General features: G+C 35.3%; 1 protein-coding gene across 6 annotated transcripts in view; it reads right to left on the minus strand.

The window, feature by feature from the left end:
• VPS45 (vacuolar protein sorting 45 homolog) overlaps nt 1-16,581 on the minus strand; it is a 67,137-nt gene that overhangs the window by 29,228 nt on the left and 21,328 nt on the right. For 4 of the 6 annotated variants that reach the window (XM_082361749.1, XM_082361747.1, XM_082361748.1 and 1 more), the window contains exons 11-13: nt 9,917-10,075; nt 9,605-9,712; nt 8,682-8,803 (exon numbers count right to left, since the gene is read on the minus strand). In XM_082361749.1, coding sequence (XP_082217875.1) covers nt 8,682-8,803; nt 9,605-9,712; nt 9,917-10,075 — 389 coding nt within the window. Of the gene's footprint in view, nt 1-3,280; nt 3,308-8,681; nt 8,804-9,604; nt 9,713-9,916; nt 10,076-16,581 lie in introns of all 6 variants that reach the window. The other 2 variants (XM_082361745.1, XM_082361744.1) reach the window with 1 other exon arrangement.

Here is a 16,581-nt window from a genome sequence, read left to right on the forward strand (position 1 = left end):
GAATACAGGTGGCAGCTGAAGCCACGGGAATAGATGAGTTCTACCTAGGGGGATCATGTAGGATGAGAAGAGAACCAAAAGACAGAGTTTGGGAGGATTCTTTAACATCTACAGGATAAGCAAGAAGAGTAGCTAGCAAAGGCAATTGAGAAGGAAACTGTCAGAAAGGTAGGAGGAGAACCAGAGGGAGAGGCCAAGGGACAAATGAGTTTGAAGAAGAACAGAATGGTTAAGTGTTAAATGCAGTAGTGAGGTAAGTAAGTGAGGATTGAAAGAGACCACTGTGCACATTCCTGCAATGTGATTTTGCAAGAAGAGTTTCAGTGTATTATAGTGGAGCAAGAAGCCAGGGTACATGGATTGAAGAGGTGAGAAGTGAAGATAGTGACTTTATCCAAGAAGCTTGACTGAAGAGAAGACAGGTTAGAGGAGAACCCAGGCTCAAGGGCTTTAAATACTTTACTTAACAGGAGAAACATGAGTATGCATGTAGTCTGTGGAAAAGTAATTAGAGGAAGACAAGCCGAAAATACAGAAGAAGGAAGGAGGGAGAGGGAGAAGAAGGGGGAGAGAAAGAGAGAGAGGAGAGGAAGTACAAATAATTACAAATAATTACAGAAAGTGCAAGTAAATGATGGTAGGAGTCTAAAACGAGTGTTGGCAGAGAGGTTAGTTCTGAATTGGAAAAGAGGATGTATTTCCCTTAGAATGAAGGAAGGAGATTAAGGTAAATATATGTAACTAAGTTTATAAACATGGGGGCTAGACACTGAGGGAGCTAATGTCTGACAGACTCAATTTTTTCCACTGTGAAGTAGGAAACACTGGTGTGGGTTTGGTGACTTAGACATTATGGAAAACATTCTAAACTGATGTAGTGAATGAGACAGAAAGAGAACTACTAAGTTTGACTGAGTATCCCTGAAGGCCCAAGTGAAGTGAGAAACAATGAATTTGTAGTGGCCCTAATCTATAATTTGTATGATTTCCTCTAGTAGCACAGCAAGGAGATATGAGCCTTAAGCCTAAATTATTAATCCAATATTAATCTGGTGCTTTAGGCTGCAGGGAAAGAGGTTCTTTATAAACTTATAGGAAAGCATTACCACTGTTCACGAATGACTAAAATTTTCTATACTATCAAGGTTTTTTCCTTCAAGTATTTGCCTCCAGTTACTGGCCAGCTTTTTCTTGCTGAAAAAGGTCATTTGCTTAGGACGAGTTGTATAATTGTGATAGCAATATTTTTCTACCAAGTATGATAAACTCTCAATTATTTGGGGACTGAATATTCAGGCAAAATACAGGTTCTTGTCTTTTTCTACATCTGATATGTGTTGTTTCAATACTTACTAATATTTCTACAGAAGGGGAAGGGGAATATGAACATCTAAAACTCAAGTTCAGTTCTTGTCAGCATCTTTAGGGGTGTATTGCATAAGAAAGAGATCAAATAAACTACAATTGGTTGTAATTTTAAAAACTGATAGGAGTCCCTGTAACTTTTACCATAGTATTACCCTCAAGAATATACACTAAATTTCTAAGGACATATATTTTTAAATCTTCCCACTATATTGGTTCTAGAGGTACCAATGATCTGAGATAATAATGGCTTCTGAAGTGCAGTCCCAACTGGTTTAATATTCATTAAAGGATGAGTTCTTTGGAAAAAAAAAATTCCAGTGTTATAAGAATGTGCCATCAAGGAGACAGAGGACACTCTACCAATAGTTTGGTCTGTGTTGTAACTATCTAGGGTCAGCCTAGGTGGAAAACAGGAGAAAAAAAAAAAGGCTGTTACAGTATTCAGAAACAATAAAATCCTCAAAACTGAAATGAGTTTTTTTGCCAGAAAATGAGTATTTTTTACAGTAACATTCCATAAGCAGTGCTCCTGATGTTGAGGGACAAATCTAGCTTGAGACCCATTATGCAGCTTATCTTGAGTAAATACTCATGAATTACACAGAATACTCCATTAAGAAGAAGGGAAGTAGGTTTCTCCCTTACAGGGGTACAGTGACTGATGAGAAGAATTAGACAGTAACACGTTTGTTTTGAGCTCTTGATCTGGTAAGTCAATTTAAAAAGCAGCTGAGGGACTTCCCTGCTGGTCCAGTGGTAAAGAATCCGCCTTCCAATGCAGGGGACGCGGATTTGACCCCTGGTCAGGGAACTAAGACCCCACATGCCACAGGGCAACTAAGCCCATGCGCCACAACTACTGAGCTTGCATGCCTCAATGAGAGAGCCCACGTGCTGCAACTAAGACCCAACACAGCCAAAAATAAATAAAATAAAATAAATAATAAATAAATCTTAAAAAAAAAAGAAAAGCAGCCGAGTGGAGTAATAAGGATCACCCTGGAAAATGATGTCGCTTTTCCATAGCTGCCCTCTGCCTATCACCTGCCTCTAGAGTACATATCTTTCTTACGGAAAAGAAAGGCAAGAACTGGGAAGGAATAAATTCAAGCAGGTTTCTAACATAGCCAGAGAACACTATCCTTTAGTCTTATAATTTCAGGGTGCCAGAGTATTTCGTATTGATGGAGAGGGAAGAAGATGCCACGGGTAGTAACGGTGGGTGTAGGTTATATCAATGTAAGGACAAAACTTACATGTAGGGATAGGCTCTTAGAGCTTGACTCAGTTGTGTACCTAACAAAGATGACTATGTCACATTTGGTTATGAAAACATTAATAAATGTTTTCCTGAGCCTCCTACTACTTAGTCAGGCTGGCTTAAGGAGGGACATTGGTGAAAAAAAAATTTAAAAAAACATCCCTGACATTTTTCCTTTTAATTCCTTCCCCTGGTGAATTTTAAAAGTAGATGTTCTGATGAGGCCAACAGTAAAACATACAGCAAATCATTTTTATATGATGGTTGAAGCTAAGTGGAATACACAAGTTCAATTCTTTGTACACATCTTCCTGTGCTCTGTAATTCACCATAGCAACCAAAAGCATTAATTAATGCAGATAGCAAACATTAGAAAACAGCAGTCTGTTCATGCTGTGTGTGTGTATATATATATATATATATATACACACACACACACATACAAGGACACCTTGAGAACCCAACCAATTTATATCTTATTGTATTAGAAAAATAAAAATATTTTCACACATAGTGTTTCTGGAAATCATTACTTTAATCGTTAATCATTCAGTTAAGCAGAAAAACAAACTTTTAAGGGGCAGTATTTTATCTACTTTGTGGACTGTTACACTTATGGCTAAAATTCAAATTTTTGAATCTAGTACTTACAGGTAGTAAAGATCATATGAGCATCGACTGTAGGAAAAAAGGCCAATGAGAAAGGACTGCTGCTTTCATAGAAACAGTAACAACAAGATTCTACTAAATTTGTATAAATGTGAAAGAGTACTTCCTTTTTGAATTGACTAATTCTGGAATGCATGACCAGATAGCTCCCTTTTCTCACCAAATGTTTAAGTTGCTTGTTTTTATCAGGGGTAAGAAGCAATTCTGGAGTGAGAAAAAAAAAATCTAGCCTGATAAATAGGATATGTGGGAGTCCCATCTGCCGAGAAAGAGCAAACCCAATTTGTGGATATAGCTATACTGCCAAACAGGTTAACCACTAACTTAAAGCTAAGGGCTAAAACATTCCTACAACTGTTCCTGGTTTTGCAAAGTTGTGTTCTTGCCAGATCTCCTTTGATATCTTCTAATATGACAATAACAACAAAACCAAGAAGTTCTATCATGATGAGACTTAAGTTAACCATAAAGATGACTAAAATCAATGACTCTTTTAAATGTGATAACCCAGTGTGGAGATGGTGCCTAGAGCCGAGGGTGGGTCTAAGTGAATACAGAGCCAAAATACCGTACAGGAAAACTGCAAAAGTCGAAATTGTCTGGTAACATCAACCAAATTTACTCTCTAGTTTATATTTCCCAACTGTAAATCTTGTCATATCAACTACTACAGATGCCTACATAAGAAATCTGACAATATCTATTGAACATCTATATGTAAAGCACTGTGTTAAATATTGTGAAAAACCCAAATATTAATAAAACATAGTTCTTACTTCAAGATTACAATACTTAATACAATACCTAGTGGGAAGGATAGATATGTATAAAACTAACCACTGTCTCAGTATCCAGAGGTAACCATTATTAACAATTTCTTATTTATTATTTCAGAAATATTTACTGTATACATAAACATATACATGCTTGCACATATATATTATATATATGTATAGTCAAGCACAGACATTTATATACACATATGTACACAATCATGTTTATGCTTATATAAAGCTTTTTTTTTTTACACAAAAGGGATATTATAGCATCTTAATTTTCTATCTAATATATCTTCAAAAGTTGTGATATTATCCCATGAAGAGTTATGCCATTTCTTAAGAAGAATGCACAGTAATGTATTGTAATCTAGGTAACCAGTTCTCTATTGATAAATATTTAGCTTCTTTCTGTTTTTTTACCATTACAAATAATGTTTTGGTAAATATCCTTGTGTACATGTCTTTGTGTATTTGTGCCGGTATATCTACATGGCAAACTAAGAAGTGAATTGTTTAGTAGGTCTTTTCAAGTCCTCTGTGGTCTTCTTTCTGTTAAACAGGGCCAGGAGGTGGCATAGGTATCCTCTGTGCCCCCTACTATAGTTTCATAACCATTTCTCTGCCTTCTTCAAAATTTCCACTATCTTAGAAGCTTATGATATAGTTGCACTGTTTTCTCCTGACCTCCTTTCCTGGTCACTTTCTTATTCCCTGAAGACTTCAGCTCTGGTTTACTGTCCTCCTTTTCATTCCTGCTCCTTTCAAGATTTTCAGTGACTTTAACACCAATGTGGATTACTCATCTCACGTCCTGGTCTCCTCACCCACACTGATTCGTTCTTTCATCCCTCACAGCCACCAACATCCATGATTATAACATAAACTTTTACATTACAAGTATCCACAATATGAAATCTTGAATTGAAGACCTTTTTCTCTAATAACCACTCCCTCAACTTTTAATTCACTTATGCTAATGCCTCTACTGTAATATTTCTTTGACCTCATCAATACCTCCAATTCATTCAACAATATTTTTTTCACTATCCAATACCCTCCTTCTTTTTTTGTTTCCTAAAATCCTGGTTGGACCCAGCTATCAGCCTTCTCCTCATTTAATCTAGTGCAGCTAAAAGTTGCTAGAGAAAACCACACAACTAGGCTCATGGGCTGTATTTTAAATTAATGACCACAGAACTCCAGTGGGCACTCAGTCGTGCCTAGAAGTCCTACTACATTTCCCTAGTAAATCTGATTACAAGCCTACAAGATAACAATTTCACAGTGTTTTCTCTTTTTATCCTGTACTTTAGCTGATAACTTGATGTCATATTTTACTGAGAAAATAGAAGTAATCAAACAAGATGGCCCCCATGTTCTCAACATCAAAGCTGTCACAGTGGGGACTTCCCTGGTGGCGCAGTGGTTAAGCATCCACTTGCCAATGCAGGGGACATGGGTTCGAACCCTGGTCCAGGAAGATCCCACATGCTGCGGAGCAACTAAGCCCGTGCGCCACAACTACCGAGCCTGTGCTCTAGAGCCCGTGAGCCACAACTACTGAGCCCATATGCCACAACTACTGAAGCCCGTATGCTTAGAGCCTGTGCTCTGCAACAAGACAAGCCATCGCAATTGAGAAGCCCGTGCACCGCAACAAAGAGTAGCCCCTGCTCGCTGCAACTAGAGAAAGCCCACGTGCAGTAGTGAAGACCCAATGCAGCCAAAAATAAATAAATTAATTAAAAAAAAAAAAAGCTGTTACAGTGAAAGAAGTACCTCTGCTCCTATCAAAATCTTCTCCGCTTGTGTTCTAGATCTCATAAAGACTTCACTTCTGCAACTCTTGCCCTTTCTCTTCTGCATTACCTATTTCTCCTTCTTTAGGATAATTCTCATCAGGTTATAAGTATGCTCTAGAATCTCTCATTCCCCTGAGCCTACAATCTCTTCTAGCTACAATCCCATTCTCTGACCCCTTCAAGCAAAACTTCTTAAAAAGTGTTACATACTGTTTGTTATCTCCATTTTGTCTTATCTCTTGTAACCCTCTCTAATTTGGCTTCCAAACTCATTGAACCTGGGGAACAGTCTGATGGATTTTTCACTGTCCTCACCCTTTTTATGTCTCAGAAGACTGGTCTCAGGTAACCACTCACTTCTTGATATTTATGACACCAAGTTTTTCTGGTTTTCCTCCTATCTTTCTGTCTCTTCTTCAGTCTCCATTGCTGACTCCAATCCTCTATTCAGTGCTTAGTCCTGCGTCCTCTTCTTTTCCCCTAAGTGATCTAGTCTAGTCCCATGGCTTTAAATCACCAAAATCTTGTTGACTCCCAATTTAGCATCGGACATTTCCATTTGAATATCTACCAGGCATCTGCAATTTAACAACAAAACTCTTGATTTCCCCCCAAAACCTGAGAGTTATTCTTGGTTTCTCTCTTACCCTTGTCCCATTACTCTACTCCATTAAGTAAGTCTATTGATTCTACCTTCTCTCCTAGGTTCCTTATCCAAAGCACTTTCATTTCTTACCTGGACTACTGCAGCCACCTCCTAAGTAGTCTTTCTGCTTCTAACTTTGTCTTCAATAATCCATTCTCCCCACAAGGTGATCTCTTAATACATAATTCAGTTTATGTCACTTGAATGCTTAAAGCTCTTCAGTGGGTTCCTATGACATTTAAAAATTTTAAAAACCTCTTTACCAGAGCCTATAAGACCCTATGTGATCCAGCCCTACTTATCTTCTCAACTTCTTATTTCCTTACTTGTTATGCTCCCACCACACTGGACTTCTTTCTGTTCCATGAACTTGCCAAGTTCTCTTTCTTCAAGGACTTTGTTCTGGTGTTCCCTCTACTTGTGATGCTTTTCCTCCTAATCATTATAAGATTGGTTCTTTCTTGTAATTCAAAGCTCATCTTAAGTATCACTTCTTCAGAGAGGTTCTCTCCATCTAAAGTAGCCCTCCCCACCTCTACAAAGTTACTTTGTAGCTTATTACCCTATTTATTTCCTCAATAGCACTTATCTCATTCAAATTATATTCTTTATTTGTTTACTAGTTTACTGTCTGTCTCCTTCATGTAAGTTCCTTGAGGGTCAGGTACCTTGTCTTTCCTGTCACTTCTATTTCCCCAGCAGTTCTTGACATATTGAAGGCATTCAAATATTTGTTATATAAAAGGATGAAGTAACTGAATTATTAACTATATATATATTTAGGTAATAGTGACAAATGCCAACAGATGCTGACAACTGATAAATGTGCGTTTCGTTGGAAGAGCCTCATTTTGAACTCTGTTTGGAAATGAATTCCCCAAATTAGAAAGGTTTGCTGTCGTGAACTAATCATCCACAATATTCTTCTGGTGGTCTATTATGTCCCTTTAGCAATAAGTGGCTAATTTCTTATTCAATAATTCTTATATGAAATTCATAAGAAAATTAATATTTTTACTTTTATCATGTTAATTAGAAGGCTATTTAACAGAGTTATACTGTTTTTCAAAAAGCCTCTCAGGCAGGTGAATAGCTTTGGGCTGGTTTTCATTCTTACCACTTAGCTGACATTTCTAAATTTTGATGCCAAATGAGTATACTCTCTGAATTTAACCCCAGATGTTCTGCTTCTCAACCTTGGATTTTTAAAAAGATTTCTTTCTTTCTTTTTTTTTCTTTCTGTTCTGTTACCAAATTACAGAGTTTTTTTTTTTTTTTAAGGAAAAAAGTGAAAAAATATATTTTATCATACAAGAGTTATTTATGTACCTCAAAATATTTTTCTCCTTTCAGAAATTCATTACATTTATAAAACACTATTCTTCCAAGGCCTTAGATTATGATTAGCTGAAATAATATAAGAATTATACCAACAGTAACAATTCTCACATCAATCTATCCAATAGGATTCAGCTACATATATTAGGCTCTTTATAATATGTGGTCCCAATAAAAAATACACAAGAATATAATTTATAACTAGGTAGAATTTGTGTATATTTAAAATTTCAGGTTGGCCTATGTAAGTTGTTCTGGACAACTTTTGTTTTTATTAAAACTAACAAATCACTGGATTAAAATGACAATTAATTGCTTCCTTCAGTTAATACTCAAAAAGAAAGCCATCCTTTTCTCCTGTGTGACAAAAGGCCTTTGTCAATTAGGTCTCAGTTTACATACTGGCCACATTTGGCAAAGTCCAGTCCTCACCAAAAATAGTAACAACCTGCTCTGGATGGCAATCAAGCAGCAAATCTATTTTCGGCCTTAATGTTTGAAACTCCAAATGCTAGATGCCATGGAGCTGAACCTTAAATGGCATAAGTAAACTGGTCTGATACTAAAGGACAGGACACAGTATTTGGGGCTCTCCAAAATATCTGTTTCTTTATTCCAAAAGAAATAATGTTTCAGGCTTAGTAGGGGAATTTAAATCTAACTTTGACACATGTAAAACCAAAAGAATCTTAGAACTGAAACAACTGGGGAAGGAAGATTAGAATGATATAACCTTTGTTGTAGTCTCTTACATTACCCTAAATTTCCTATTTTCTTAGTGTCTCTGGTTTTTATTATTAATATCTTTGTTATCTTACCTGTCTCTGAGTGTGCTGGGGCCTAGATAAGGATACAGGTTTTCCTTGAGCTTTCCTTTGATGAGATGGTCCAGGGTCTCATGTAAGAAAGGCTGATGCTGAGTATACACATTTTCTACTCCCTAAGACAGGGGGAAATGGTTCTTATGTCATTTTTTTTGGAACTTGCAATATAACAGTTAATGATACTCATATCAGAAAAGGACAGGTACTCAATAGAGATTTCATGGGACAAGAGTCAAGCAGGAATTTTAGGAGAATTTTATAGTTTATTTTCATCAATTAGAAATGATCTAATCTTATGAAAAACTGTAATTTAAGGTTAGCTATTATAAAGGAATTTTTTAAATGCAGTTGCTTAACTCCTTTATTATCTCTTCACTGACACCCTTCCTTTTGTGGAAATATTATATGATATGTAGAGCAAATAAAAGAAAAGGACTATGTAGCAAAGGAGACTAGAAACACTCAGGAAAATGGAAAAATTTCAGGAAACATAAGCAAGGCTAGCAGATTAAAACTAATTTTTGACCATTTTAAGAAAATAGATTAGTATTTTTAAAAGATCTACAATTGTTTGCTTCATCTTTAATTTCCGTCAAAAAAACACAACCGAACAAATCTTAAACAAATGGAGTAAAATAGCTATGACTAACAGAACTGTCTGCCTTTTTACTCTTGGGTATTTCCTGGAAATATCTCATTATTCCCTTCTCAGCTATTTGGGCCAATGATGATGCGGTTCCAATACAGAAAGTATTTAAACAAAAAGCTTTCAAGAGGATGTCTGCTTTAATTTCCTTTAACTGACATAGTACTAGATCAGCAGCAATCCTGAAGTTACTTTGAAGATCATATTCATTCACTCTCAGCTTCAGGGACTTCAACTGTTTCTCATTTAGGAAAGCATAGAGATATCATACCTTCAGTCCTTTGAGGAACTGTTTGGTAATAGCCACAGCATCTTTGGGGCTGAAGAGGTCACTTCCTCTGACCCGTTTACCACCATATTCAACAACTGTACACACAAGCTATTTTTTTTAAAAAAAAGAGAAACAACCTCTTATTGCTTGTGGAACAGGAAGAAAATAACTTTATTACGGAAATGAAAACATGAGAGGACAGAATTATACATTTCTGTGAAAAAAAACAGTATGACATCATTTGTCAGAGTTAAGGCTATAATACTAGAGTTTGGTTCCTGTTTGGTGGGATTAATATATAAATCTGGTTACCTTTCGATACTTCTCAGAAACACCTTTATTCCTAAGGTCCATCATTAATCCTGGTAGGCTATTGCTGCTGTGTCGCTCATAATGTAGCGCATAAAGCATCACCAGGCGCGCAGCATCAAACTCTGTCACTTTGGGGTTCTGCAGGAGCCTCTTTACATTCTGAAGAAAGAGAGAACTAATATTTATCCTCCCTTCACTTGGGTGATGTATAATATCTTAGTTCTAATAATTATTGAATGGTAGTGATACATCTGACTAAAATACATATGACTAAGATCACTACTATGGCAATGTACAAGTCATAGGTTTAGCAACTGTTTCAACTACAGAAAATTAAATGCGTTTTGCCTAAGATAAGAATTAAATAAGGACATAAATTCTCATTGCAATTGCTTTAAGACAAATATGAATTTAACTATGGTTATTTCCCCTTTTCTTTCCTTTGATTGAGATGGTCCAGGGTCTCATGTAGGAAAGGTTGCAATTTCCTCACTGAAATAAGGAACACATACTATTTCCACCACTATTTCTACCACTTCAATCAATACAGCACAGAAGAGAACTGACCAGTTGACTTGTAAAACTCTACTGCCTTTTTTAGTGTCAGTGACCGACCAGTGAAATGGAGACAATTTGGTAGAATTTTACATAGGAGGACTGGGCTTAATCTCCAAGAAGCATCATATATAACAATATGTCTCAACATGGCTGACAGAGATATGAATATGTAACAGCATATAATCTCTAAACTGAATACGTAAGATCTTAAGAGGGCAGGTACTGACAGCAAAGGAAGCTGGACAAAATCATGTTTAGGTTGTATCAGTCCTCACATTAAGGGACTTCCCTATACTATAGATTTATATTTATTATGCAGCAGAACAAACTAATTAGAGCCAACAAATACTTTTTTGATCGCTCTCTAAGCAAAAGGCACTATGCCAGGCACTGGAGGGGATACAGAGATGAGCTGGAGACAGTTTCTGTCCTCAGTGAGTTCATAGACAATGGGGTAAAGGGGGATAAAACAAGTATGTTCCATTCTGCTATAAAGTATGTTTCTTAATGCACTTAGCTCTATGAGATTGGTAACTATGGGAATAACACAGAAGGCATATTGGTTTACATGTAAATTTTTCAGCAAGTTAATATTTAGAAAAGATCAGGCACAAGTTTCCTCTTTAAAGAGGAAGCTTTACCAATATGTTAAGGAAAAAAGATGAAAATCCTACAGAAGTGTTTTTTTTAGAAGTAACTGGTTTTGTAGCTTTAAGAACTGCTGTGCTTTCCACAATGTTAAGCTATGTGGGGAAAGGGCAAGTGCAAATGAAAAGGATGCAAAGATATTTCTGTGTTAAAAAGCAAAACAAAACAATAACCCCAAACTGACTGATATCCCCATATTGTATTTTTAATTTTGATGACACAAGTCTCTATGAGAAGCAAATATTTTTGAGACCTTATATGTCGAAGAATAAAACATGAGCCCCAGGAGTAACCACAAAGGATGGTCTGAGTGCATTTCTAGGTGCAAATGCCAGCGAAATTTAACTGTGCTAGCATTTTAATTAGGATTATTATTTTATCAGGGCTCTGATTACAAAGTTATATAGATTTTTCTTTTTCTTTCTTAGTTCTATAAATTTTAAGTGATCTGCTTATAATCCTATTTTCCCATAACCTTTGTTTATTTTTAGTGCATGATTTTGCAGAATGTGAGGTTTTTTCAGGAACACATATGTGGTATTATAACAGAAACATATGCATGCAAAAACCAAAAACTGAAAATCAGTGCAATGGGGGACAGGGGACACAAAGTGAAGAGAAGTTCATCTGGTTACTGAGGGATCAATTATAAAAGGTCTTAAAAACTAAATTTTGGAATTAGTGTGAGAGACTGAAAGAGATGCTATTAATAGGAATATGGAAATCAGAGAAAGAAATGAGCTGGGTTGAAAGACTAGTAAGAGCCTTGGAGGGCAATGGATTCTGAGGACATAACAACTAACATCTGTATAGTTTTCTGCAACTTACAAGATGCATTTACATACATTGTCCTTTTAGTACTTCACAACAACCAGGTCTAATGACTAAGAACTCTTTTTTTCACACTAAAGAGGGACTATGATGAAATGGGCAACCTCCCAGGTAGCTTTCAAGTAGAAAGTTCTCTGGGTAGGATTCTTATTGTTGCTTTTCAGGTGAACATTTCACTACCATCGTCCTTACAGGATCAAAAAGGAATAAATTTCTCTTCTACAGATTTAAACCCTGCAGTCATAAAATTTTCCTTACCTCTTTTTCCTTTTGTGGTAACGTTTCCACACAGCAGTGACTAAATACAGACTATTTAGAATATTTGTTTAAATGTTCCACTAATTTCTACTATAATATGGAGAAAGTTCAGGATACAAATTAATTATCAAGTAAAAATACACAATTTCATATGTATCTCAGTCAACCTGGCATAAGTTTAAAACATCCATCTGGGATCTCTGTTGTCGCTTTTCTTACAGGCACAATGTTTCATTTTCTGCCCTTGCAGTCACTCTCTTTTTACCTTAAATCTACTCAACTTCTGACTGACCTGTCCCTGTACTTCTAAGCAAATCTGAGATACTCAAGTAACTGTAAACCCACAAAAACTGGTACGGGGACAGTCAAAGACTATTTGCAGCAATCAGTTTATACCCTTCCTATTTGCTCCTTTCTAATTACCTTTCCTTGAATCTTGACTCTTGGCTCTGTTTCCCATTTAAAAAATCCACTTCTAATCCTTGCGATTTGGTACTGGTATTTAGAGTCCCCGGCTTGACTCTTAGCTCTCCCTCAATGGGAGGCCTTCTGATCCGATAGCCCAGATCTGGTCCAAGACTACGCTGAGTAGAGTATTTACTTACTTTTGAGCTCTTAGGACCCAACCCATGGCTCAGGTCAGTGTTCCAGTTAGACTTATCTATTCCCTCATGAAAAGAAACCTGTAGATACAAGCTGAATTCTTTCTTCTTTTTCAGCTATATAAGTACTTGAAGAAGCAGGGCCTTTTTGTCTGCCTGGATCCCACGTTATCCTTTGACTTAATTTTGAACTATTTCCCTCATGGCTACTTGACTCATCAACTTGACTGACAGTGACATACATTATATTGAGATTCCAGGGTACTAACCAGAGAAGAGGAGAAAAAGAATCTGAGAGACTTTAATTACATAGGAGGTATGTGTTACACGGTGGTATTTATATGTTGGAAATATGACTGAATTATATAATGAACTTTTTGGTATCTCTTTTCTCATTAAATTTCCTGTAAACCTTGAGATAATCAAGGGAGAAAAGTATACTGTTACATAATAACAACGGCTGAATAAAGAGTGAAACAGAAAACTATTGTCCACTTATGAAGATGAGATTCAAAAATCTTCCATTGAATTCTAACATTAGTGTAGGCCCAATGAAGGAATAGGAAAAGAAATGCAAAAACACTATCTTTGAAGGTCAAGTTTCAAAAGGGAGCTAATGTTCATTCAAAAGACATTGATTAAAAAACAATTCTTTTCTTCTGATATTTAGAGATTCTTCCATTATTTTGGCCTGAGTACTTTTATACTTTTCTGTTTTCTTCTACCAAAACTATGATATAGCAGTACAAGAAAAAACTTTTGTAACGACATACCTATACTTTAAACCATTGTACAAATTACAGTTGAAGTCTGCAATTAAAGATAGTCCCCATTTTTTTTTTTGCTTTAATTTAACCTAAAGAATAGGATCTGTACCTTGTTATCAACTGTCACAGTAATGTAGTAAAACACTCAATGAATAGCATTATAAGCCAAAAGATCAGAACAGCAAGATGAAATTGGTGGACGTCTTCAACATGCTGATATGATTAAATAATGAGTCTAATCTAACAGTTTGAGAGAACAGTGTTATGGGACTATAAAGAGCTTATCTAGGAAAAATGACAGAAAGTAGGCAGGACCCAATTCCACTAACTGGTAAATACATGAGTCAGTGTTCTTTTACTTAATGACTAGTCAGATTTAGCTTTGGTGTAGGTCTTCTGCTGGTCAACACTGTTTCTGAAATACTTAGTCAAATGATAGTTTAGAGAGAAAAGGATCATTTTTACTCTTAGTTGGTAAAAGTAAAATTGTCAGCTCAATGTGTCCAAAACAATTTTCTTACAATTTTAATGAGAAGCAAAAAAACCCTTCTAAAATCAGGGAGAGTTCCAAGATCATGAGTGAATTAAAAAACATGTCCTAGATGCCATAAAGAAAAGAGAATGTACCATCAAACAATAATACTGAAAATAGTGATAGTTAATATTCATTGAATGTTGTAAGTACCAGGTACCGTATTAAGTGCTTTACATGTATTAGCTCATTACACCCTCACAAAAATTTTTGAAGTAAGTACTGATATTTCCCCCTATTTTACAGACAAAGAGACTAAGACTTGGAGTGGTTAAGAATCATTTTCAAACTCAAGCCATCAAAGATTCAAGCTCTTAGCCACTATTCTATACTGCTTCAAACAGAACTCTTTATCTTTATTTCTCTAATGAATATTTATTGTCCTTACTACGTGTTATTAATGGGATGATTTGAGATCTTTTACCCAAGGTCAGGAAAGAAGGATATAAAAAGGCTAGATCCTCCTTCCAAATGAAAAGCTGTAATATGACAACAAAAGGGGGAGAAATTATTTACTTTCTGAAGATTTTTCTCTCTATGGTATGAAAAAAAATCTTCCTTACTAATCAAATGAGTCTTTTCCAAGGCTATGCATATGTCCCAATGATAGTACATTGCAGTTTGGTTCTAGTGAAATTCTTCTGAATCAAATTTTTTGTTACCCTGTAGGATAACTGGTTAGAAGTGGCAGCAATTTATAGGTTAATTTTTAGCAATGTATGAGCTTTTTTTGCCTCACCATGATACAGTTACTATTCAATAAAGCAAACCTCATCTTTACTCAAAAGTCAATTCATTGCTTATTATCACCTAAGGTCAAGCCAAGGAATGCTGTAACCCATCTAGGGGTCAGGCCCCTGGCATCTACTCATTATTAAACAAAAGTTCTCTTTATTGACTATTTAAATCATGTTGTCAAAGAAATCCTTTATGATGGGGAAGTCCAAATCAACTGCTCACTGTAAAACCCTAATACCCTGGGCAAGAAAACCTTCAAAAGATAATTTTTAAAAATATAAAGTGGATCACAAATGGAATTCATATTTTAAAGTATCTGTTCTTCTTTTAAAATGAACAAAAAATAAGATTTCAGGCAAGGAATTACAGTAGCCTTTTCTAACTGCTTTCCATATGGTGAGATACAGATAAAGATACTAAAATTGGCTAGTGATTAAGTTTGGTTCTATTGTTTTAAAGGGAAAAATAAAATGATAAAGAAACATAAGGAAATTTAAATTTAGTTACAGGACACAATTCTATTTTTATTTAATAAGAGAAAAAAATTCATTTTATTGAGAAAAATAAAAAGTTTTCACAGGAATACTTCTATTAGGCCCACAAACCAACTATAAACTGTTATTAATAGTGCTGTTTAAAGTAAGTTGGCCAAGTTAAATAGATTGTGATGTATCTTTACAAAGAAATACTATTTAGTGATTTAATAGAATGAGTGTTTAGGTTCTGGTCTGGAACAATCTCTGAGATACACAGTTAAGTGAAAAGCAAAATGCAGAGCTATGTGTACAGTATGGTATCATCTGAATTTTAAAAAGAGAGAGAAGGAAATATACACACTCATAGAGGCTTGCACACACACAGAATAACTGTAAGGATGCAAGTGAAACTAACAGACTCAGTTTTTACTATGTATCTCTTTCATCAAGTACTTATATTATCTATTTAAGAATTAGAATTTATGATAAACCATAATGGTTTATCATAACAATGATATAAATAATATAAAACAATGCTGATATATGTATAACTGAATCACTTTGCTGTACAGCAGAAATTAATACAACAGTGTAAATCAACTATACTTCAATAAAAAAATAGATTAAAAAAAATTAGCATTTAATACAACTAAAAATATAAAGTCAGCCTAAAAGTTCTTTGTGAAGATTTAAGAACACAGAGATAAAATTAAGTGTTGACAGAAATACTTTTCATAAATATAAAGCAAATAGCATCGTTATGATTTTCAAAATGATGGTGTTTTCAGAGGAACTCTTGATAAACATTTTTAAAAATTAAAAACCAACAACTATCAACATAAATCACAGTGAAGACTTTGGTATAACTAGAGCAACCACAGGTGGGTGAATTTCTTTCTTTTGATTGTACCATATCTTTAAAAAATTATGCTTAGAGGAAGGAAACTAACCTTTACAAAGTACCTACCATATGGGAAGCATTTTATAGCTCATTAAATCCTGATAACGACCTAAAAGTTTGAAATCATTATCCCTGAGGCTTGGGCAAAATAAGTAATTTTCCCAGAGAAACTTTGATACATAGAGATAGGACATAAGCCAGGACAGTCTGGCTCCAAAGCCTGTGTTATTTCCATTATACCATGCTGGCTTTATTTTATAAAGCAGAATTGCAGCAGGGAAAGAAACAGACTAAGTTTTAGAATATAGGGTCCTATTAATAAGGAAATGTGCTTCTTATAATAAGTGGCTTAGA

The sequence above is a fragment of the Balaenoptera borealis genome (assembly GCF_965194805.1).
Source record: "Balaenoptera borealis genome assembly, chromosome: 1".
NCBI lineage: Eukaryota > Metazoa > Chordata > Mammalia > Artiodactyla > Balaenopteridae > Balaenoptera > Balaenoptera borealis.